The sequence below is a fragment of the Notothenia coriiceps genome, unplaced genomic scaffold, assembly GCF_000735185.1.
Source record: "Notothenia coriiceps isolate Sejong01 unplaced genomic scaffold, NC01 NC01_scaffold00037246, whole genome shotgun sequence".
Classification (NCBI taxonomy): domain Eukaryota; kingdom Metazoa; phylum Chordata; class Actinopteri; order Perciformes; family Nototheniidae; genus Notothenia; species Notothenia coriiceps.
Genome location: NW_011369947.1, coordinates 12598014 through 12622580, shown reverse-complemented (window position 1 = coordinate 12622580; position 24567 = coordinate 12598014). Strand labels below are relative to the sequence as shown.

At 38.3% G+C, this 24567-nt stretch overlaps 3 protein-coding genes and 1 long non-coding RNA gene across 4 annotated transcripts in view; 1 reads left to right on the top strand and 3 right to left on the bottom strand.

Moving 5' to 3' along the window:
- Positions 1 to 384: 384 nt before the first annotated feature.
- LOC104965806 (DET1- and DDB1-associated protein 1) lies at positions 385 to 4517 on the bottom strand. Its single transcript, XM_010794821.1, has 5 exons — positions 4180 to 4517; positions 3514 to 3594; positions 3265 to 3316; positions 3010 to 3071; positions 385 to 2838 (listed from the first exon to the last, which is right to left on the bottom strand). Exons 1-5 carry the CDS (start codon positions 4186 to 4188, stop codon positions 2734 to 2736), a joined length of 309 nt encoding a protein of 102 aa, XP_010793123.1. The 5' UTR covers positions 4189 to 4517; the 3' UTR covers positions 385 to 2733.
- A 5130-nt stretch (positions 4518 to 9647) lies between these two features.
- On the top strand, positions 9648 to 12397 carry LOC104965805 (abhydrolase domain-containing protein 8-like). The gene is made up of 4 exons (XM_010794820.1): positions 9648 to 10360; positions 11105 to 11275; positions 11634 to 11850; positions 11937 to 12397. Exons 1-4 carry the CDS (start codon positions 9648 to 9650, stop codon positions 12219 to 12221), a joined length of 1386 nt encoding a protein of 461 aa, XP_010793122.1. The 3' UTR covers positions 12222 to 12397.
- A 1922-nt stretch (positions 12398 to 14319) lies between these two features.
- On the bottom strand, positions 14320 to 23389 carry ptprc (protein tyrosine phosphatase receptor type C). Its single transcript, XM_010795615.1, has 21 exons — positions 23377 to 23389; positions 22404 to 22615; positions 22242 to 22302; positions 21984 to 22092; positions 21652 to 21689; positions 21246 to 21355; positions 20994 to 21084; positions 20555 to 20631; positions 20406 to 20442; positions 20228 to 20325; positions 19948 to 20073; positions 19596 to 19753; positions 18880 to 19015; positions 17618 to 17767; positions 17385 to 17475; positions 17116 to 17252; positions 16732 to 16857; positions 16503 to 16625; positions 16218 to 16378; positions 15700 to 15835; positions 14320 to 15178 (listed from the first exon to the last, which is right to left on the bottom strand). The coding sequence occupies exons 1-21, from the start codon at positions 23387 to 23389 to the stop codon at positions 14852 to 14854; spliced, it is 2517 nt and encodes an 838-aa protein (XP_010793917.1). The 3' UTR covers positions 14320 to 14851.
- Positions 23390 to 23529: 140 nt separating this feature from the next.
- The window catches only part of LOC104965804 (uncharacterized), a 5556-nt gene continuing 4518 nt past the window's right edge, over positions 23530 to 24567 (bottom strand). Inside the window, exon 3 of the long non-coding RNA XR_800582.1 lies at positions 23530 to 23615. This is a non-coding gene — a long non-coding RNA (uncharacterized lncRNA). The remainder of the gene's footprint in view (positions 23616 to 24567) is intronic.

The window sequence follows — 24567 nt, the reverse complement described above, 5'->3', positions numbered from 1 at the left end:
GAGATATGTGATATCTTCTATCAAAGACAGGCTGGTCATTGTTAAAGGGACGCATGGTAGAGAACAGGATGGAGTAGTAGTCTCATCCAAACCTTTATTCCTGCAGCATTTGGATTTCAGGGCTGAGTGACATTATGATGCAGTAGAGTCCATTTATTGTTGTTTCAAAGTTTGTGAACTTCTGTATTGAAAATAAGAAGACAATTTATAAGCAGAGGTGACTCAAATGAGAAAGCGGAGAAAAGAGCAACAGTTTAGGTCCTTCCTCAATGTTTGTAGTTCCTCCTTATTCAGGGAAATCTTACAATTCAACTTCATACACGACATACTTCCTCCAGGTCGGTTAATGCTATCTATTCATATCCGATTTCATCTTTGCATTTCTTAACAGCAGCAACTGCAAATTGTTAACATGGAGGTTCTTAAATACGCATTGAAAGCTTGACAGACAGCACTGGGCCAAGCACAGGCTTCTCTTACATAAAGACACTAGCTCAGACAGGCCAACCTTATAAACTGTCTGTAATTCACTTTCAATGCAACTGCGTTTTTTGTAGGATTTCGGTTTATGTAGACAGTCTAATGTGAAACCAGTAGGAACAGACTGAATTTAGTCATTGTACTTGTGCTTGGGAACGGATGGGTTTCTCATTAAAAAACATTAAAACCTGACCCGAACATCTTCATGAAAGCCTCACTTACTGAACACCGTTTGTTCTTCCAATGAACCACTGTAAAATAAATATCTTTTAAGAAAAATACTGGGAAATGGGATTATTTATTTCTTTTAATTTATTTTGTCATATTTTTGTAAGACCTGAACAATAGTTAATAAAACTATTTCAAATGCATTTCATGTGTGTTGTGACCAAGTTATTTCAAAATCCCAACTGCACATTCTTCATTCACAATTTCACAATACATTTTACATATCAGAACATCCTTTAAAACCAGCATTTAAGATGTATGATCACCTATTAAAGTACCACATGACGAGAAAAACCCAATTTTAATCCAGTTTTATTTCAGCAAGGTTTAAAGAACATATCTGATCCAACACATGAGAATGGGGCAATGTCAGGGTTGTAGATAGTCTATTTGAGTACAAGCATAATGTGGGTTTTGCTTCAGAAACGGACTGCTGTGGGTAGAAAGATGACCTCACTGTTAAACCAACATTGCAGCACTGACTGATAAAAGTACAAGAAGGACAGGAGGCTTTGATACGAGTCTGCCAGGCAGTGATGTGTTTTTGTTCAGTGTTGTATAGTATATGATACCAATACAAACTGAAGCTTGGGAACAAGGCAGGATGGCGACTGCACTTTGCTGTGCATGCTTTTTGTGTATTCTATGGCTGAAAATATAATCCACCCCCTGGTTTCATCTAAGCAAGCTCTCAGACAAAAAACATCCAGGGCTGTCTCAAAGACAGGGCGACGAGTACAGCTATCCCATGTTGAAATGTTGTAAGGCCTCTAGGCTAACACCTTATAAAGTCACGCAAGATAACACCACAGCCCCTGTTATTACTGATCCAGAAGTATAATACCCAGCTGTGAAAACATCAACATGCAAGGCCAGGTAACATCCATTGGGCACCGGGGCTCTTTACTTTCAAATGGGTCATTTTCTATTGTGTCCGTGAGCATGTTTTATTTTACAAAAAGGCCAACACATACATATTTCATTGGATACGGTCAACTAGTTCTGGAACTGACAATTATTTACACACATCATTTTTTATTATTTTATCCCTTTTCCAGACATTGCTTTCCATAGTTTTTAAATCACTGTCTGAGCTGTTACCTCGTTGTGCAACTAAGAAAAACAAACATTAGAAATTGTACAACTATATATTTAAGATCGTTTTAAGGTGTTTCTTCTTTTGATGAAAGAGAAGCTGAAACTCACAGAAAAGCCTATTCCTACTAGGCTCGAATAGCCAGAAGGTGGTGCTAGATGTAAACATATTTCACCAACACAACATTTACTCTACGAGCACGTCCCGGAATAGAATGAAGATATGAATGTTTCACCATGAACACACATGTACAGGGATTCTGGAAGAGTTGCTTCTACTTTGTGCTGATCTTCACAGTGAAGTCTTGGTTCTGTTGAATCAAACAGTGTGGAGAAACCTCGCAATGCCCCCATGTGGTCGCAGAGTGGGCAGTGAAACTGAGAGGGTGGGCACTGTGGCTGGCAGGAAGCTCATTGCCATACATAAACAATTATAGGTATAACAGATTAAAACGTTTTCTTTGCACAAATCAGGACTCTTCAGGTGACAGAAGGCTACACAAGTCATGTACCAGTTTTGAGACTGTTTTTAAGGGTAGTGTCTGACTTGATCTGTCCAGTCCCTCTCTGATCTTAAATCTACTCGGATACTTTTCATTCACTTCACACATACTGTACACACTCACAGCTCAGCATGCATACAAACATTTTATAACCTACACAGAGAATAGCCAACATAAATAAAAGAAATGCCAGTATTTAGTTTCCAACTGACAGTTCCAATCTTTTCTGGTTACATCGTTTTCACACATGCAAACTTTACACCATAAATGGCTCCTTTGCTGAAAGATGGGAGATTCGAATTCAGGCAAGGAAAGAAATCCTGCCATAACGCAGAACGACTAGAAGTATTTCATTCACTGGGAACACCATTTGGTTGGTTTATACTGGCTATACTCTGTGTATGCAAACACACACTCACACACAGTCTTATGAGTCTTCGTTCATCTCTTGACTATCTGTCCTGGCGATTTTCCTTGGGGGTGCCGGACTGTCACCCTCACCTTGTTCCTGTTCCCTTTTCTTTGCTGCATTCTGTGTGACACAAAGGATTACACAGCAGACAATAAAACCATTAAAAAAAATGTTTACCTGTCAACAAGCTACCCGACTAGACTAAAGACCAAACATGACGAGGCTCTTGATGAACTGAGTTCTAAAAGAGACTGTTCATAAAATGAACTCCAAGGGACTACACATGCTCACCTTTTTGTCCCACTGCTGATGGAGGTAACGCAGGAGAATGTTGGTTTTCTCTGTTACAATAACTGTAGAACAAACAAAGTCAACATGTTACCGAAAAAGGTATGTGAAAAGCTATTTTAGATTGCAGCTTCCACACATATTGCATGTAATGAAACAAAATCACTGATCAACTACTCATAAACAAACAGCCTTAATGTGAAAAGAGACCCAGACTTTTCCTCACAGTTTTGACTTAGCTGTGAGTTTGGTACTTACTCTGTTCAGAGGGGTATTCTCGTGTTGGGAGGTACACAGAGGGCCTTCGATTCTGTGAAACAAAACAGAAAAAGGTTATAGACTACAGTTGTGGGGTCAAATTATAAATGTTTGTGTATTATTTAGTTAAGGTGTTTTGACAGTGTATGGGCTCACTTTTAAACAATTTCTAGCTTGTTATCGATACAAAACATTCATAGCATTACTATTGACAGTCTCAGGATATACATATTACCACAGGCTACTTACAGATGCTTTACAAACGGAGTCTGCATGAAACCTGCTGAAGTTGCTCTTATTGTAGACGGGAAGTCCTTTCAAGAAATCAGCCTGTGGGAAGAGGGTGAGGTGATGATGATGATTATACCCTGTGTTTCCATCATCTTGCATTTCATTTAACCTTAAAGACTGCTTGCCTCAGTTTTGTCTGCCAAAGATATTCTACATTTAGAAAACAGGCTGTGGCCATTCATAACAACAATCCAAATGATCGATTGGCATTAGTGACAAGAGTTTGCTAATACAAGTGTGAGATAGGCGGAGGGTGGTAAGAAACATAGATGAGGAGCACATGAATGTAGACAGAGGATTACTATCAGTGAGTCGGGGTTGGGCGTTCCCTCATCTGAGGAGCCCATGCACGCTCAAGGGCCTACTGCCCTCCCTGTGCCCAGCAGGAGGTGGTGATATCAGAGTATATGCAGCAAGTGGCTTCAAATGAGCAAGTCAGAGCTGAGCCGCTCAGGGAACAACAAGAAGCCGGCTTGTCCTCGGTGAATGAATGCCAACAGGAGAAGCAGGTGTAGCTAGCAGCTATCTGTTACCTATAGTTAGCTAGCTCGGTATTACCATATAGCCTTTGAGAGCTGTACGCTTAAGATAATGTAACAAGGCTGGCGTATGTGGACAAAATACCTTCTCCATGATGATGGTAGAAATTTCCAACGTCGAAACGCCGACTTTTGGTCTTGAGTGGCTGCCTGATGGCAGGCAGTGTGAGTCTGTTACGAATAGCCGCGCTAGCTTACAGGCTAGTTATCCGAGACAGCTGTCCAGATAGGGTGCTCCCGGCAAAGAAAACAACAACCTTCACACACCAGTGGTTGTTTCCATCTTAAATCATAGTGTCCATGAAAAACTTAAACAATACACAGAGAAAGTAACCCGGAATGTTATTTCATGAGTTAGCAAAGCTTAAAGCAAAGGACTTCTTCAGCTAACATGATGGCTGGATGGTAGCGATGGTCACGCCCTGAAAGTTCCAATTGGTCTATCCCCATATATCCCACGTGGTAAGAGCTTGACCTGACAGCCAATCATTGAACACAATAGATTTTAGCCCCTCCCTAAAACATTTACTCGGAAATACTGTTTCCCTACCTACATGATGACCTTATTATAAAAAAAAATACAAGAACAAGAACTATTACTTCAGTGCTGTACTCAAATGTGAGGTACTTACTGGAGTGTTTGCATGTCATGTTACTTAGACTTCAACTCCACTACATTTAACAGTAAATCCTCTAGCATATATGCAGCATTAGTTACCATATCTTTGTTTTCCAGTGATCTGCAAATTACTTGATTTTGACTTTGAATATTTATAATAAACTGAAGGATGACATGTTCCTTTTAAGGATTAAGTTTCCCTCTTGATTAGATGCAAAATGCTTTGGGTGTACTGATCTTTCTCTCTGCAAAACTCTTGGCAAAGTTAACACGGTTCTAAAACAGCAATTTGACTTCGATCCTTTTTATTTTAAGTCATATGTTTTTGATTCCTTTTTTAATGTAAATTGTGGCATAGGCTATTTTTAGCCATCTCTCTCAAAACTACAGTATTACAGTATCAATGTCAACGTATACTGTTCTTACGACCATCACATTATAAAAAAGGTACACTTTAAATTGACCTAAGTTTTTGCTGCTGGAGAAACACTCAACATACAGTAGTTCAGTGGTTTGCTGGCTCCTGCCTCCTGGACTCCTTGCAAATAATTCCTTAGCAACAACAGCCATGGCAACAGCCTCAGCAATAGCTCCCATGATGCTGGAGAATAGGTTGCTGATAAGATGGAGGGAAGTATTCAATGAGGAGATCGATGATTCATGTTAAACAGACATCAAACATGAAAATAGTATAACAATAACTTACTAGGAGAAGATAGATGCATGTCCTTCCTTTGTCTTTCTGACTTCATACAACTCCAAAACAAATCTTGCAAAATGCTTCAAACTAAATGAAAAGTTAAAATGAACTTTTGTGTATCACATCTAGCCGGACTCAAGAATGAACAACCACATTTAAAGGGAGAAGTAGCTCATCAAGCTGGTTGTGGACTGATGGAGATCTTCTGTGAGTTTAGCATCCCATAAACTCTGCTCCCATCACAGCGTATTCGGTATTACACAAATTGTATTGTAAAGGAAAACTTTAAAGAGAAAACACAGAGAACACAGAGAAAGATTATTGATAGATTTTTGATAGGGCAACATTTTTGGTCCACAATATAGAAACAAAGTTATTTGAAATGCAAGTAGGCTAAATGTTAAATAAACTAATGTATTACAAATTATCATTATTATTATTATTATTATTATTACGATTATTATTATTATTATTATTATTATTATTATTATTATTATTATTATTATTATTATTATGATAAACATACCATTACTACTTTTTTAAGAACGTAGCCTAATATAAATGTGTTTTTTTTCAAATAGTGAAGGTACGTGTTCTCTGTCGTCTCATAGCAGCAGGGGGCAGCTCTTCACATCCACAAAGTAAGCCTGGAGGTTTCAATGGTTCAGCCGTACCGAAAGTTGATAGATTGATACAAACCCTCTCCGGTTCTGGAGCTTCTCCAAGCGTCCTGATTTGACGTGGAAGTGCTGCTGAAACAGAGATGGGTTGTAGTACCTCTGAACCCATGCTGTCAGTAGGCTAACACTGTCCGCCAGGTGGAGGCTGCCGACAGCACAGCAGATAAATTAGATTATTGGATTGACTGCAACAGATTATAGCTTTCTACGTCCTCGATGCTTCATAAGAAAACCACATCAATCGGATCATATTTCTCGCGGAGTTGTTGGAAATACAAAGGTAAGCATTTTCTTTCTGGCCACGTATTTATCTTTTCACTTGTCTGTGTTTTTGTTCAAGTGTACTTTATACTTTAGATTAGGCCTACTGGCAACAAACCAGAGGTCGATATCATGTTAGGTTTCAGTTAACCGAGGCTATTATTGAATATTCTAAACATTTTAAAATGAAGTTTATAAATAAACATAACAAGGAAAAACTGTTTATGTTCTGGCCTGGCTTTCACTATTCAACTCGCTTCATTATAATTAGTGAATAGAAGGGGCCATCTCCCCAGAGAGATATAGGAGATTAATCCTCCCGAAATTGCCAAATAATCTATTTAAGAATTGAATGAAGAGTTTATATTGATCATATTTTATTTTTGCTCAAACTGGTATGAAATTATGTCCTATTAAATTAATATGCCAGCATGACGTGTTTACTGAATCAATAATTCATTTCAACAACTGTATTCACCACAATTTATTAAAATAAAAAATCCCATGCTGAGAGTGACAGTAGGCCAGTAGACTACTTTAATTCAGTTGTTTTTTTTACGATGAAACTGTCTTCCATGAAATATAAAAAAAATCAGAAATTTGATGAAATTGTGCCATACAACATGGAACAAGTGCAAATTCAGGAATCAATGTTATGTTATTCCTGCAGATTATTATTTATCATCAATGAACTGCCTGGTTGTTTTCAATCCCCATGATGATAATCTGCCCTTTTCTGGGCATCAGTGCACACTGATGGTGTCTGACCTGCGTGAATCTTTACATAACAGACTCTTGCAGACACTGCCAACAGAAGCCATGTACGTCGTCAACACAAGAGGAATAAAACTCACTGCAGTGCTTCATCATACGATATGTCCAAACGGAAGACTTTAAGAACAGGGAGGCAAACGGATAGTATAATGACACAGTAAGTTAATATTAAATAAAGTTTACATATACATAACATCGTTTCTATTATTTAGGTAAGCAGTGACTCTAGGGTTATCAGAATAATCTTGATTGATAATTGGGGTGTTGAAGTGAAAGTGTAGCCCTTGCCCTTTCCTTATTATCCTTATGATTTGGCCTTTAATAAAAGTAAACACCTGACTGCTCCACTACAGCAGTACTTTAGTGAATGGATTCCCAGATCATTTTGTGTAACTTTACTCAAGGAAAGCCGAAGCAGTGTCCTCCTCTCTAGGGACCCATCTCCCATTTAATATGTGTTTAAACAGGGTTCAGTCCAACAAACTCAATAAATTAGGGAATGTTATGAAAGTGAGAACTGAAACATTCTGCACAATGCTTTTCTCACATCCTCTCTCACAGGATTCTTTTGCATATGTATTTTTCATTCAATGATATTGTCATTTAAGCCCAGTCTTTTAATGCGAACACATCAACACCATCTATTCTCTGACATTTAATAATGCATTGATGAATTGATATATATGCTGGACTAGAAGGGAGACTGCAATGAAAAAAATGTCAGGACAATGCATGGCAGGATGGATTGTTTTAATGTTATTCCAAGTGTGTGAGTGGAAAATTGCAACTTCAAAGTTTGTCACGATGGATGAATAGGAGTTTTTATGTCCAAAAGGGGTGAAAGTCTATTCTAGTATCAGTATTTAATGTAAATGGAAACTTAAAACCAGAACAGAATTAACATGCTCGGTCCACAGCAGTGTACAATACTGCTGTTTGTGTAAAGGATGTGCAAGTGTAAGCAGAAAGTCCATGAGAATAGCCAGCAAAGCAGGAATGCTGCAATACAATGTGTCAATAATCCACTTGTGAACGCAGCAGCTGATGGGTTGCAAGCATAGGTTGCAAGTGCAAAAAAGATCCAACAAGTCACTCAGAGGGAAAAAGGTTGACTTACAGTGTCACTGTTTTCATGGAGAGAGGAGATTGACAGATTGTGTTGTGTGGATTTAGACAGAGAGAGAGAGCGTATAATCCTCTCTAGCAGGGAGGAGAGCAACAGGAAGGTTGGATAATGCAACCGGCAGAGACTTGCAGACCCTGCTCAGCTCCTTTTCTGTTGCCAGGGTTGATAATTAACTGACAACCTAACACAAACCCATGCAGAGTCTCATCCATTCTTTAGATGTTTACTCCTCTGATGATTGAAGAGTTAGCTGTTTTAGATGGTTGCAATATGGAGTAAACAATAGAACTTTAACTTCTAATTTGCTAAATATAAATGTGTATCCTATCCGCATGTCATGATTTCAGAAGCATACTTACCAGGCCGTACTCTAAAAAAGGACATTTATTACTGAACATGTAGGTTGTTTGGTGTTTTGACAGACATTATAGCAGTGTGCGCCGGTGCAGTAATCACATGACAGGCTGCTTTAACTCAGGGAGCTATAACTGGTCCCGTCTATTTATACCCTGCAGTCTGCACTGTAGGAAGATGCTGCTCAGTTATGTCTGTGAGAAAGTCTCAAAGGTGTGAGTTGTAGGTAAAAGCAATATTGTAAAAGCACAATAACTTTTTGAATGGTTAATTTCATGTTTCCAGATGCTCGTTTAATGTAAAGATTTAAAGACTGAAGATAAACAGGAAGAGGTTATCTTAAAAATGGCATGACTTTTAATACAACTACTGGTTAATAGAACAATTCTCGACCGATGCTTGTACTGTAAGCAATACAAATAAATGAGAATGTAGAATACAAATCTTGTCAGATATTTAATCAAATAATTACAAGAGAGATGTGTGCTTTAACTTAAAAAAATTTGAGCCAGATGTAATCATCTGCTAAATCTTTCAAATCTCAATTACCACTAAACATCTTGTTGATATGTTTTTATTGTGTATGGATTGTCTTTTACAGATTTTTCACTTTTCTTCTCTTTATTTTCATCTAAAGTTGATTTCTTTCGATATAATGTACTCATTTTGAAATGTACAATGGCCAATAATAGCAGACATTACCTATTCAGTGGGGCTCAAATAAAGAGTAAATACACTTCAATGACGTTGATGGGTTGAGGGTGTATATCTATTACAACCTGATTTCACTTAGTAATACAAAGTAATAGAGTGGATTTTTATAGTCAATATAAGAAGCTAGGTTTCACCTTAACCACTGTTTACTGACCTTATAATGTATTTATTGTTGCTTAGTTATATTGAAAACTGGCTTGTTGACCTGGTTCATTTTATAATGTTTGTGCGTTTGGTTTTCTGTGACTTGTTTCATTCATGTTTGCATTTGTGTGGTGATTTATGTGTGTTTTTATATGATTGTATTCCCTACAGACCGACAGCCATGCTGACCAGCTTTATAGAGGGTCTTCTCTGCTGCCTGTCCTCAAAGTCAACAAACGTTGTTGGTCCTGTAGAAACCTCAGAACTAGCTGATGGCTATGAGTTTGTGGAGGTTAAACCAGGCCGTGTCCTTCGGGTTCGACATATTATCCCTGACCGGCCGGTGGTGGAGGAACCCACTGGGACGGGAGGGACGGTCAGCTGCAAGCGGAAGATCACAGTGTATCGTAATGGACAACTGTTTATTGAGAACTTGGGTGCAGAGCAGAAGAGCTCCCAGAATGGAGAGACAGAACCAAATAACCCAGTTGAGGGTGAAAAAGAGGGGACAGCTGAAACTGGAGCAAGAGAAGAAGTACCGGCTGCTGGAACGACTGACCAGCAGCAGCAACCCAGGAAGAGAAGATGGAAGCCCAAGCGCACTGTGATGATCGACTGTGAGAGGAAGATATCAGCCTGTAAAGGGACACATGCAGACGTGGCTCTGTTCTTTATCCATGGAGTGGGAGGCTCACTGGATATCTGGGGAAACCAGTTGGACTTCTTCTCTAAACTGGGATACGAGGTGATCACCCCGGACCTGGCAGGTCACGGGGCCAGCTCAGCACCAAAGATAGCAGCTGCATACACTTTCTATGCCCTGGCTGAGGACATGAGACTCATATTCAAGAGATATGCACGCAAGAGGAATATTCTAATAGGACATTCTTATGGGTAAATTTACGATCACAACATTGATGTCACACACATTTGAATTGAAATATTTCCAATAACTGATTATATGTCTTTTTTTTGCCTATAATATTAAGAACTATTAGAAGCCCAGACATGCATTGTGATCATATATCTCATTTAAAAAATAGTGTAATACATTGAGTATAGTATCAGTGAACTGAACATTGACGTAATGTGATAAATTGTTTAATCAATTAGTCGATAGTTTGATTAGTCAAGTGCAAATGTGTTTTTTACAAATGTGTAATAAGTTCATGCAAAATAGTGCCCAACATTTATAGATAAAGAAAAGATAAGATATACTATACATATATATAGATAGGTATATATAGATATCAGTATATATTTATATGACTATATATATAATACGTATAGCATATATATATATATATATACATATATTTGCTTTTATCAGTTTAATATAATTGTGTACGAGCTGTATGTCTTACAGTAAGACTATTTAAGATTTAAAAAGAGAAATAACACAATTTCCTTCTTATAAATGAACATTTGAATTCATAAGCAATAAGATGCACTATTGCTCAATGCAAGTCATTCAGGGTTTAGCCATTACAGCTGTTCTTCTTATTTCTTATTATGAACAAGTGAATGCTTTTTATTCCCCAAATGCTTAAATGATACATTTCCACTACCACAATACAAACAGAATACCCTGATTATTCTGGCCTGTCCTGTAACCATCCTTTTGCTCTGCTCCCCCAGCGTGTCCTTCTGTACCTTCCTGGCCCATGAGTATCCGGACCAGATCCACAAGATGGTGATGATCAATGGAGGTGGTCCCACAGCGCTGGAGCCCAGCCTCTGCTCCATCTTCAACCTGCCCACCTGTGTGCTTCACTGCCTCTCCCCGCTGCTAGCCTGGAGCTTTCTAAAGTAAGACAGACAGCAACAAAATAGAAACTGTTTTACCATGAACAGTGCGTTTCTTATGCTATTTTGCTGTAAGTAAACAATGATCCAGCTTTTATAACTTTTTTGTATAGGGTGTTATGAAATACAATGTAGCTTAAAGTTGCTGCAGGCCAATCTGTAATGACTTAACATTCATTTAGAATAATGGGAAACAAAAAGTAATTTTGAAAAAAAGCTTTTGGACTTCAAAAAATAATAGAAACATTGATCATTGCAAACATGTTCTTGGCCAAGTGTGATATATATGTTGTGTTCCCTAATGTTATCAGAATCCTGTAGTTTTTTTAAGCTGTTTGTTAATCTGCTCTGCCGCCTACAGGGCTGGCTTTGCTCGGCAGGGTGCCAAGGAGAAGCAGCTTCTGAAAGACAACAATGCCTTCAACGTGTCGTCCTTTGTGCTGCGCGCCATGATGAGCGGGCAGTACTGGCCGGAGGGGGACGAGGTCTACCATGCTGAAATCACAGTCCCTGTCCTGCTGGTTCACGGCATGCACGACAAGTTTGTCCCCATCGAAGAAGACCAGCGCATGGCGGAGGTGAGTGGGCCTCATCAACCAAACAATCATAAAGTGGCAGTGCTTTGTTGATGATTCTAAAATATAATTTCTTGTTATGCTGTCAGATCCTCCTATTGGCCTTCCTGAAAGTCCTGGAGGACGGCAGTCACATGATCATGATGGAGTGTCCTCAGGCTGTCAACACACTCCTGCACGAGTTCATCCTGTGGGAGCCGGCCACACCTGCCCCTCCAAAGAAAGACTCTAAAGCACGTCCAGAAACTGCCAAAGCCCGAACTGAAAACACAAAGTCTTTATCCGAACCTTCTAATGCTCGACCTGCAACTGCAAGGCAAATGTCATCCAACAGCGGCACAGCGGAGAAACCAGACAGCAAGACCAAGAAATGACTGAAACGTTAAGCTGAAGCTACCAGTGTCATGGCTGGCCATGCACTATTCGAATCCTGAATATCTTAGACTGTTTAGGCTGTTGCAACTGAATGTTGGACATCTGAAAATGTGACCGAATGAAGGGATTTAAGTCTGATCAGTTATGTCAGCTGATGGGCTGAGGGACAGAGAAAAGAGGAGCTGTGCCTTGAAGAGACGGAGGGGCGACGGTGAAAATTAACAAAAAAGGTCATTTTTGACAAATTGTCACATGCCTTGCTGAAAGTTATAATATTAGAAAGGATAACACCTGATTGCCTGCTCTGACTTTTCCATTACTGAACTGTGGAGAATAAAAGAAAAAGCAAAGTTTTGTATGTAACATTCTCCTGGTTGACTTCTTCTTACGCTGCCCTACGTAAACCAGCAGCTAAGCCAGTAAGCCTTATTGAAACTAGCTAGATGGAAGAAAAAAACGTATTAGTCTACTTCTTAAGGTTGAAAGCTAAGGTAGGAAATTCGTTTTAGAAGCACTTGTAATTTTATTTGTTTGAATTGTCTTTGCATATCAACAGCCATCGATAAAGAAAATGTTCTGAAAATAGAAAAATGTATAAAAACATTAGGCAGACAACATTTCCCAAAACTAACCCGGTAGTACCAAAAAAAGCCATGTTTGTAATTTACGGTAATTTTTATAATGTTAGGTTTTTACTTGTGTGTCAGGGCGGTGGCTTTGCTTGCTTTACTCTTGCTCCAAAGTTGCCTACCCAGTTTCAATTTCAAATTGTGACACGCTGAGCTAGCTTTGTGTATCTTTGTCTTTAAATGCCATACCGCAAAATTATACATTTAAATCTCTCACCTTTTGTAGTGGTGAGAGTATTAACAAAGGGAACAGAGGGTTTCATGATACACAAAATGGAACATCAAACAAATGGGAAGGCATTTTGATTTCGTATTTTGGCAATTGCATCTCTAAGAGGTGAACCAGGATATTACGCCCGCTTTTGCATAGAAGTAACCTGACCCACTACTCACCCTAATGATTACACTAGTTGCTTCTTGATTCAACAGACACACAAGATGATTTGTGACTCTTTCAGTTGTGAATTTGAAGTGTAACATTATCAAGTACTGATAAAGACAGAAGTGAAAGTACTGTATATTTGCTGCCCCCCATAGAATTCAGTAAAATGTGTGTTCAGTCGAGTGTATCCTGTTACTAGGTAGCAATAGTTGAGGCTCAGCAATGAATCATAACTTTATATGTAGAAAAAGGGCACATTTCTTAACACTGATCATTTGTACATGATGGGGATGTTAATCAATAATAAGAAGGCTTGTATTGAGATGCTTCAATGAAGTGCAACATCTCACCAAAACGGCATTTTATGTTTTTCATACATAGATTCGTCTTTTTATACTTTTTTTTTCTAATCATGATGAATTTTTAGAGCTCTAAAAGACATTGTAGCAAGGAATTCACGAGATCAATTGAAGACAGTTCTGATCACATTTGTTTTGAGACTCAAGCTTGCGTCAGCTTATCATTAATAAAATCATGTTGTAAAAAATTGGAAATGATCCGTGATTTGTTTCAAAGACAATCAGCTGGCAACCATCAGCCGGAAGCCTTCCAGGCCACTGTTGCATCTTTTGATGAACACGGGTCAAGTTCAACTTTTTTGCCATGTGTATTAAAAGACAATGAAATGTGTGTGTGACATTCTCTACACCTAAAACAGGGGCACACATTCACAGAAAGCACAAGCAAAACAAAAAATAAGCTTGGCTAACAACCCGACAACTGTCAACAGACTTTGATTGAGATATGACAAGTAAACATCAAAATGTGATGTGTTTTTTTCAACAGAGAAATACCTTCTTCAAACCACTGACAACATGGCATCTCTCATGTGAACTAATGAAAACTGTTTGAAATCAAGCAAATGATCACTTAGAAACCATGGATCAAAATAAGAAGCGGATTAATACAATATTTTCTGGAGGCCTGTAAAGATGTTATTCACATTTTGTAAATCCAGCATGATATAGTAGGCTATAGTGTGAAAAAGAATGGGCTTGAGTCTTGACAAAGTCCTGGTAGAAATACTCTTTTTCTTAAAGTCTCCTTTAATGAAATGACACAATGTCACATAAAACATTTTTAAATGAACAACTCAATTATTCAAACATGCCATATATATATAAATGCAGACTCAAGCAATTGTTTTTGTTGAGGGGAAAAAAAGTGCATGGTGGTTTGAAAATGAATGTCAATTGAATAAAGTATTATATTAAAGTTAATAAACGCACCATGCACTTTTAAAGAGGATTATAAAGCAAAAACTTAAGGCATCTAGTATTACCAAGGCCCCTAGTTTGACAACAGCATTTCCACTCACAGTACCTATTATTTGCATTCTTACAGCTTTTTTAAGAAAATATTTATAACTTAATTTAAATCATATTTTTAGCAAATTGACAATAAAATATTTGATCAAATTCTGTAACAAATCTTAACAAAAACATATCTTTGTAAAAGCTTTACAATGTTTATACATTCATAACATAATTAAAAGAAAGCATTCAGATGAAGCACTTATTTCCTAAAAGTAAAAGTCACAGCATCCACCTGCGACGCCTCAGACCTCCACAGTATCCACAGTAACCGTGGCTCCGTTGCTGGTGTCCTGCAGAGGGGTGGTCTCTATGGGGACACTGGAAACCTCTTCAGGCTCCTCTTTTTTGTCTTCCTTCCCACCATCAGCCACAAGTGGAGAACTCTCTGCTGCCCCCTGCTGGTCATTGCTGATAGTGCTGGCAGCCTTCTCCCCTTCTGGCTTCTCTGCTGCTTTGGTTTCATTCACAACCTGGACGGAGTCGACTGAAGAGGCCTGGACTGCTTTCAGTTCCCCGTTCTGCACAGGGAAGACCCCCTCCAGGGCCTCATACAAGAACTGGTACTGCTCCTGTGAGACACGCAGGCAGAGTAAAAACATCAAGATATGTTGCTGTGATGTAGAGGAAAACATTTGATTGTGGACTTTTAGGTGACCCTTTGAACAGCACACAAATAAGAGCACCAGAAAACAGCTTTTTGCCATATTGTTACTGTGTTACTGTTTGAGTCATCTCACATACGCCTTTCCTGCTGTTGTAGTCACTAAAGCTCACTTCTCAATACACTTTTTAAAGGAAGTTTTGAAGGAAGCAAAGGAACTGAAACATAGAGGAGACATTTTTAGTTTTTACAGCATTAAACTGTGGTTAAAGTGAAATACATTCCCAATACATTAAAGCTTTATATCTATATTTCTTTAGGTCTTTATTTCTAAAACCTAGCACAGCAGACTGCAAATAGATATAAGGGGTTTTTTATATCCATAACGGACAGTAATATTATGTAATACAGTACTTGTCACACTCAAAGCTGTTAGAAGTTCAAGCTGTGAAACTTTGGGCTGACAGATATTTGGTTCCTCTTTCTTACCAGGTTGGACAGCATGCCTTGTCTCTCCTTGCGCAGGGTTTTGGCCACCTGGAAAACATCCATCAACTTCTCAGTCTCAGCGCTGTCCAGCAGGTTCCACAGAGCACAGAAGATCCCTGACCGGGACGAGCCATTACTGGACACACACACACACACACACACACACACACACACACACACACACACAAACACAAACAGTTAGATTGAGATTCCGCCATGATACATTTTTTTTTTTAATACAAACTCTCCCAGAAGGACATATATGTGTTTTTCAGTTATGTTCATGAATGTTATTTACTATGAAAACACAACATCTTAAAATGGGTAACAACTTCAACTCATTTCCCTTTTTGATGCACATTAATCTTAAACTTAAACCAGTAGGGTGTTGTTTTCTCCAAGAGAGTTTAAAGTTCTAAAATGTATATTGTAAAGCTCCTTATGAGAACATTTGGATATGCTCTGATTATATACTACCCCTTTAAGATTCAAGAGGACATGTTCTGAGGTTGTCTTACTTGCAGTGGACCACAACGGGTGAGTTCCTCTGTGATTTTACTCCTCCACAGCTCTGCTTGATGCCCTTGATCATGTCCGTGAGCTCCTGAGCTTTCTCCGGCAGCTCGTTGTTGGACCACGTCAGGAACTGGAACTGTTTCACCGACCGAGTCTCTTTCCTCTGTGGACAGGAGTTGTGTGGGGGGTTAAAACAGCTTGTTGAAAGGACCCATCTCATCTTAAGCTGATAGATGATAAACATCGGAAAATAACAGACTTTATTCAGTAGGCATCTGTCGTGTTACCTTGACGTGACGGAGCAGCATGTTGCGGGTGATGAAAGTTGGGGAGGTGTCTGTGCTTTCCACTTCCACCTCGAAGTCCCCAAACGTTTTCTTATCTTTGTCCCAGTAGATAGAGTTAGACTCCTGTTCACAAGAAAACACACACACACACAACGTTTATTTACCATATATGTACTAAGAGCATGTGGTTTATTCTCTATGCGAGGTACATACAGAACATGATTAATACCTCACTGCTCTCTGAGAGCATGACGATTGCAGATGTTTTCTTTTGGTAAACCATCAACCAGAAGTCAGCCACGGTGTCCGGCAGGGGGGTCTGCGCTACGATGAAGTTTTGTGGGCCCCAGTACCCCTGTGTGGGCAAGAAAAAACACATCAAACATCTATTGTTGCACACAATTCTAACCAACAGGATGTGGTGAATTCAAATTAGATTTAAAAATGCAACTGTCTGCGTGAAAGAGACAAAACCTGCTTCAACAGGGAAGGAGCAAGACAATGCTTCAGTTTAAAAAAACACAATTATTTTTGTCCAGGAATCCATTTCCGTAAAGTGTAAAGTACGGAGAAAGAGGTTATTCAATTAGACGAAAGTATATGTAAATCATACATCTATGTGGGAGGCATTGATGTACATAGATGAATCCTCTTCCTCCTCATCTGATGATTCTTCCTCTTCCTCATCATCAGGGTCACTGTCACGACTGCGTCCTTCATCTAATTTCAGCAACACTCGGTTGTAGTCATCTGAGGCAGAAGTGAAAATAAACTTTGGTAAATGATTGTACACTTTATAAAAATAATGCATACACTCAGATGTATTATAGATGTTATTCTATTGTGTCAAATGTAATGCCCCTTTGCTGAGCTGAAACCTACATGGGATGACAGAAGTAAAGCGATTCTTCTTCTTGTTCTCTTCTGTGAGCCCCTTGTTGAATGTCCTCCAGTTTTTATAGATGGGGAGTCTCTGAATTGCAAGACAAAGACTGTTCATCATAGTGCTAAAGAAAGGTCTACAGTTCCTTCTATATACACTAATAAGATGTAAGCAGGGGGAAAAGGATAGGACTACATTTTAAAGGGACCACTAATGCTGTGGAGTGCCATACCTCAAACTCATCGTCCAATAAGGTGGGTTCACTGCTGGAGTTTTTCTGTTTGAGCGTGCTCAGGGTGCTGTGGAGCTCGGACACAGTGGTCTCAGTCTCTCCAAACTGATTGTGCTCCAGCAGCGCCTGGTGTATCAAGATGTACTGGGCCTGCGTGAGGACAACATCACTTCATAAAAAAAGGATATACAGTTTGGGGATGGAGCCATTATTCACAAGACAGACAGGAATCATCCACAACCTGTTAACTCTTTCTCCTTCTCTGTGAATGGTTTGGATTTAATAAACACAATTCTGCTTCTGTAATGTTTGACCTTTACCTGTGTTCATTTCTCAAATAGTTTGCCTTCTTTGTCCTCTGATTGGAACTCATTATATAGAAATAAATGAATTGTATTGTTAATGTACTGCATATGCTCAAACATATACTGTGCACAAGTTGTTTCAGCTTCTGCCCTCTGGTGGGCGTCAGAAAGTAGACAGCTTCAGTCCACACAACATTACGCACACAATACACACATTAAAGTAGCAATGTACATTTTATATTTATACTATATCATAGTGTAACTCAATCCTGTATATTCATTGTAAGATAGCTGAAAATAATCAAAAGATAAAGTCAAGATGAGACCTGAAAATGATTTTAGACATTCAAGGTCTGTTGTTATAATCAACCAATATATTGAATATTAAAAAAATATTATTTATGTTTACTTTTAAATGATGCATTATTAAACTTGAATAATTGATTTGAATGATTATTTAATTGATGAATTGATTATTTGATGAATAATAATTTATTTTTAAACCGAAATTAACTATACATTCTTTGTCATTCCAATAACCTGCGTGTGTGTCTATTATATTCTACATCATCTACTTGACAATATTAACATTTCATAAAAAGTTATACTTTCTACAGGACAAATATAAATTAACTGTACTTGTTCATTTATTCAAATGCCCTTGGAACTGCCGTAACGTCTTGCCACCAGACCATAATATTGTAAAAGTAACCTCTATTTAAAGGTTTTCTCTGTTTGTCTTTATGTTGCGCGTGTATCTTTGTCTCTCTTATCATCTTTGTTTAGCTGTGTGTTCCTGTTGCTTCACTTCCTATATGGTTGATCTTGCACGGTGAGTATTCATACTGAGAACTGAAGTCACATTATTTGTATGTGTTAATAAACTCAACCGATTAGCTAAACTCTCATGAGACACACAGACGCGCACACAAAATATGACCATAGTTGATATTTTACCTCTACTTGAACCATTAGACATCTCTGTCTGCGGAGTCTGACCACGTAACCGTAGATGTCGACTCTGCCCTCCGCCTCCAGACACTCCATCATGGCATCAATGCCAATGTATGTGCCTGTCCTGCCGACCCCCGCGCTGCACATGAGATAATAACATTAGGCTGATACACATCTATACATGTCTATCAGTCCCCCTGATGAGTCCCCCTGATTCAAAATGTCATCCCTTTTTGTCTTAAGTCATAAGTCATTGGAAAGATCAGGTCTGTCTGAAAATCTCTTTAAAAAATGTACTTGGTGCATTAGATTGTCTACGGTCTTTGGTCATTAGTAGGAAGAAATGTGATTTCGTCAGACTTTTTCCAATTAGAAGATTAGTTTGGCATTACTCAAGCATCCCATGTATTGTACACTTTGTGGAGAAATGGGATATTCTGTAAGGGATGTGACTGTTATATATATAGAAAATGACCAAAACAATATGCAGCATAAACAGTATAAATGATTGCAAGTATGGCATATCAGTAATGAACTTAATATTGGGAAAGAAGCACAGAATATATTAGATATGGTCTGATCATGCCTCAAAGACAAATGGAAACAATGGGGAATGGAATCACATCCAATCACAACTAGAAGTAGATTAAAAATGTTGTTTACTCTGATTATTAGAACAACGTGTAGTATCTGTTAGCTGAAGCTTGTAGGCTACTAACCTGCAGTGAACAACGATGGGGCCGCTGAAGAAATTCTTGAACGCATTGACGCGCCGCCTCAGTTTCAGGAGCAGATGTGGCTCTCCGGGGACGCCGTGGTCCGGCCAGCTCATGAACTGGATGTGAGTCACTTCCCTCTCTGAGTTCTTCTCCCTCTTCTGCAGACGCACAGGGAGGTAATGCATACATGCAAAAAGACATATATAAACACAGATTCATTCACATTTCATATTTATTGAGATAAAGACTGACAGATATACTGGCTTTCACTTACACACAGACACACATGTATACACACACACAGGCTAAAAGTAAAAAAATAAATGTCCTCTAGTTTATCCGGTGAACTCACATTAGTAAGGCTGAGATGGCGGATGGTGTAATCTGGGCAGTGGTCCTCTGAGTTCAGCTTCACAATAAACTCCTCAAAGATCTCTGCCTCGCGGTCTCGAGACGGCCAGTACTGCGCACATTTGACCTGATTTGGCAAATCAGTAAGACATCAGTAACATATTGGTACATTTTCACTATCAGCAGTATTCTCCAAGAAACAAGACCACAGTGTGGGCATGAGTGTGAATGAATATATCTGATAAAGTGTATGAGGCAGAGAAGCAGTAATCAAGTCTTACCCGGTTTCCTTCTTCACAACGCGTTACCATAACGATGATAGAGGACTGCTGCTCCCACACCATCCTCCAAAAGTCACTGACAGTCTCTTCCTTTGGCCCTACAACACACACAATATATACATAAATACTGTATATAAATGGACAAGTGCAGAAGTGTTTGTGTGATTAATTGCTTTACCTTGTGCTGCGATGTATTTTTTGGATTCCTTGTACCCCTGCAGCAGGAAAAAATGTCAATAAGGCGTGTATTGTCAGAAAGAGATCATGAGTGTGTAATTTGATGCAGCAGTAGTAGTAGAAATAGTTGTAGTATAGGATTGTTCATACATCGATGAAGCTGGCATTGATGTAGTCACAGCCTGTCTCCCCATTTCCAGTGGTCAGCTGAACACGGTTATAATCATCTGGTTCAGGACAGAAAATAAATAATTATCACAGAAGACGACTGAACGACTCCCAATGGATAAGTATTCTTGAAATTCCATTCAGAAGCTGTTTATAGTTATGTTAAAAACATAACATGCATATGTCCTATTTGAATTTACTCTTTATATTGACTTTAATATATCTTGAGTTAAAGTTAAAAAACACAACAACACAAACAATCATCTGTGAATCAAATCCTGCTCACAGATTTGCAACATTTCCCTCAACAGTTGAATAGATATTGAAGAAATCTGTCACCGTTTAAACACTATGGCAAACGAGTGTAGGCAAAGCCAGGTACGACTAAGTGATGGTTTCATGTGTTGTTGGACAGACTCACATGGCAGGATGTCCACGTAGCGATTCTTGGGGGCGTTGCACGCCTTTTTGGCCTCTTTCACGGTGTACCGCGTGAAGATTCTGGGCATGCTCTGTCAACAGAAAAAAAGAAATGTAATTTGCCAAATGATGTCTTTGTCCTGACCATGTTCAACAAACTTTCTAGGTTCAGCCTTCAACTTTTACTACCTTGACATCCAAAAATAGACAAATAAATAGAGAAAAACAATGTCCCAAAAGGTTTCAAATGTACCTGAAACTCAGCCAGGAAGAGTCTTCCCTCATCAGCAAGCTTCCTCTTGTAGGTTTCCAGCAGGACCTCTGCTGCGATCGGCTCCACTGCCAGCAGATTCTCCTCGTCGTCTACATCAGCAAACAAGCCAGAAGATAAGACACCGAAACAACGTAATACTGGATTAGTGCTTATTTGTTACTAACCCTTATTCTAAATTACAATGTACATGTGGTACTTAATTGATTTCCCCATACATTTGTCTTGAAACGTGCTTCTTCATCATATGACAAGGAATACATGTGTGCATTCAAATCTTTTTACAAACATCATGCATCATTTGAGAAAGGTAGCAGCTACATGAGACTGTTTTGAGCATGTTATTAAAGACTAAGTAAAGGAAAGTGGAAATATGAAGTCTACTCACTTGCTGTAGTAATAAGCATCATGCTTTCACCCAGATTGCTGCAAAAATAAAAAATAGAAAATAGGCTTCAAAGACTTGTTAATTAACAGTTTACAGAATGGAAAAAGAAAGCAAAGAGGATATATAGTAATATATATAGTAATATAGTAAACTATAGTAATGTTAGTTATGTCTATAATGCAATAATATCACTTTTCATTTACTGGAAATGTGACAAAATGGATTTATCAGTATAAAACCTGCAGTTGCATTTGTTTACAACAAAACAACCACAGCAATAAACCATAACCAGAATCCAGGCGAAAGTAAAAAAGACGCTGAATGAAACTCACTGGGACTGTCTGCGCCTCAGAACGTAAATCTTGTAGACGACCAGAAGCAGGGCCACAGAAGTGAGGATGATGAGGAAGACCAAAAACCCAATGACAGCTTTGTCATTATCTGTAAAATGATGGGAACATAATATCAAAGCTGTGGCATTTATGTTAAAGACACAATCTATGGTATTGAATATATTTTATAGGTCAGAACATTTATTTATTTAACAGGACAATGCAAGACGATTTGGCATGAATTAAAACACCACATACAGGAAGTGGAGACATCTTCTCCTTTGGTTTTGCCCTCGTTTTGTCCATTGGAAGCAGTCACCTGGAAACACAGAAGATCTCATCAGGAAATATAGCATTTGAAAAATAAGAGGAATAAAGTTTTGATAGTGTTTGGAAACCAAATGTTTGGCTCATACACACCTGCAGTTTGTATTTGGTTGAGTAGCTTAAATCTTTGAAATCAAACTTGCATTCGGTTTGGTTCGGAGTCTTAATCAGGACATCACCACCACTATAAAGACGTGCGATGTAATCCTTCCTAGGTCCATTGAAATCATTTGGAGGATCACAGGTTGCGTGAATCACGTTATGCTCTTGAAGATTCCAGACCAGGCTCTTAATTTCTCCAGGCACTGTAAAAAAACATATTAAGTGATATTTCAATTTGCTTAAACAGCATTTTAAACAATGATTTGCATCAGAAGTGTGTTGCTGCATTGGATGAATGGTTGTAGGGATATAAATACAAACTGTGCAAATCAAAGAAAGTTGCATTGAAAACATGTATCATTATAAATTAATTGTAAAAAGTTTTTATTCTTTAATCTTTTATGTTCTGACACGGCTGTTACAGTGTGTGTTGGGGGAAGTCTGCAGGTTGGACTTCACATGCATCACATTTATGAAATGGAAATTGCAATTTTTAAAGGAAATGACAATGAGTTATGCTAATTATATATGATAGGCAGCCGCATAGTAGTGACACGTAAATGTAATATGTACATCATGTTAAAATTGATTCAATTTGTTAAATCCTTAGTTGGGTCAGAACAGACTCAGGTCGGTAGAGTTATAGCAAAACACAATACAATAAAAAATACTGTTCTTCACTAACGACTGTAACTACAGAGTAATGTTCATTATAATGGCCTGAAAAACAATGATGAATATTGATATGCTGTCTGATTCACAGCATTTAATATCATTTGTTAAAAAAGACAGACAGAATAAGATTAGTCACATCATTTATATGATGATATTAAATAGAAGAAATTAGATAAAAACGTTAAGTACTATAACGTAATTACTATAACTTAACATTCTAAAATCATTGATTATATTAAATTGTGTGTTAATGTTCCAAATTGAAATAATGAGTGACTTTATAACGTACCTTTCAACAACATAGTATATAAACATTCATAATAGAACCAGTAATATCAGACGTCTTATAGAAGAACAAATGGCGGGCTTCGTTAAGAGAAAACGTTCCAACCTTTGGCATTAGTAGTCACTGATGTGTTGGAACGTGGTGATTGGAGGTTGAGGCTGGCTGAGAGGTGTTTTTCGGCAGTCTAATGTGGTGGTGGGTTTGAGTGAGGGTGAGGTGATTGCAGGAGGAGCAGCAGGTGGCTGTAAGAGGAGAGCATGCTAGGAGGTCACCCTACAAAATGTCTGCCAATAGTCCTACCAGATGTCGGCAATGTCAGGCTGATTTTTCCAACGCTGTTTCCAATAAAAAGGTCTAAACTTAGGCAGAAATACATTCCAGAAATACTAGTTGAATATTTTGAAGGCATTGGTGAGTTGAGGTGAGTTGGAATGCTGAGTGGAGTTGGGGTGTAAGTGTTTGATTGCTGAGACGTATGTTTTGTATTGACTATGTTTTCTTCTTTTTTTTTTTTTTTTTTGTTAGTTCCTGTCATGGTGTGGCTGTTGGTATGGATGGTTCATTTTGTGTTGTAAACTGAATGCTGAAGAGTGGAATTTTGTTCTAGTGCGTGGAGTAAGGTGTTGAATATTACATCTGTGTTCTCAGGGAAAATAATATAATATAATCAGCAAACCCATTATGACTAACGCAAGTTCATCAAAAGGTGCAACAGGTAAAAAAATGGTTTATCCTAATATAACACACTCATTAATTTTTATTTTTTTTTTGTTTTTTTTTTTTTTTTTTTTTTTTTTTTTTTTTTTTTTTTTTTTTTTTTTTTTTTTTTTTTTTTTTTTTTTGCAGCGCAGAGAGGCCTCTCGTGTAGACTGGAAAATTCATGTGAATATCTGTCACTACTTCTTTTCTCTTTTTTAGTTAGTTATCTTTGTCTTTCTTGCCTCAGTTTAAGTTGATCATTCATATGCTGCAGTCAATACTAAACTCGATGGCAGAAGTTTTTTTTACGGGGAGATTCCTGATCGATTCAGTACTGTGATAGTGTGGAAGGTTCCAATCAGGACGTTTCTATGCTCATAATCTTGCCTTTTTCTACTGTAGAATCATATATGTAAGAGACTCATAAAAGCTCGAAAACGAACTCAAATTGTCCTGTGGTATCTAACATGTTGGGTAGATAATATTCGTAATAAG

Excerpts from the sequence above, each read along its gene's own strand:
- ptprc (XM_010795615.1), bottom strand. Across the intron at positions 22,303-22,403 it reads CAACCAAATACAAACTGCAG|GTGACTGCTTCCAATGGACA; the intron begins GTGTGTATGAGC and ends CTGTGTTTCCAG. Across the intron at positions 21,085-21,245 it reads TCTTCCTGGCTGAGTTTCAG|AGCATGCCCAGAATCTTCAC; the intron begins GTACATTTGAAA and ends TTCTGTTGACAG.
- LOC104965806 (XM_010794821.1), bottom strand. Across the intron at positions 3,317-3,513 it reads ACTCCGTTTGTAAAGCATCT|AATCGAAGGCCCTCTGTGTA; the intron begins GTAAGTAGCCTG and ends TTTGTTTCACAG. Across the intron at positions 3,072-3,264 it reads AGAATACCCCTCTGAACAGA|TTATTGTAACAGAGAAAACC; the intron begins GTAAGTACCAAA and ends TTTGTTCTACAG.
- LOC104965805 (XM_010794820.1), top strand. The coding sequence starts at position 9,648 with ATGCTGACCAGCTTTATAGAGGGTCTTCTCTGCTGCCTGTCCTCAAAG. Across the intron at positions 10,361-11,104 it reads CTAATAGGACATTCTTATGG|CGTGTCCTTCTGTACCTTCC; the intron begins GTAAATTTACGA and ends CTGCTCCCCCAG. Across the intron at positions 11,276-11,633 it reads CTAGCCTGGAGCTTTCTAAA|GGCTGGCTTTGCTCGGCAGG; the intron begins GTAAGACAGACA and ends TGCCGCCTACAG.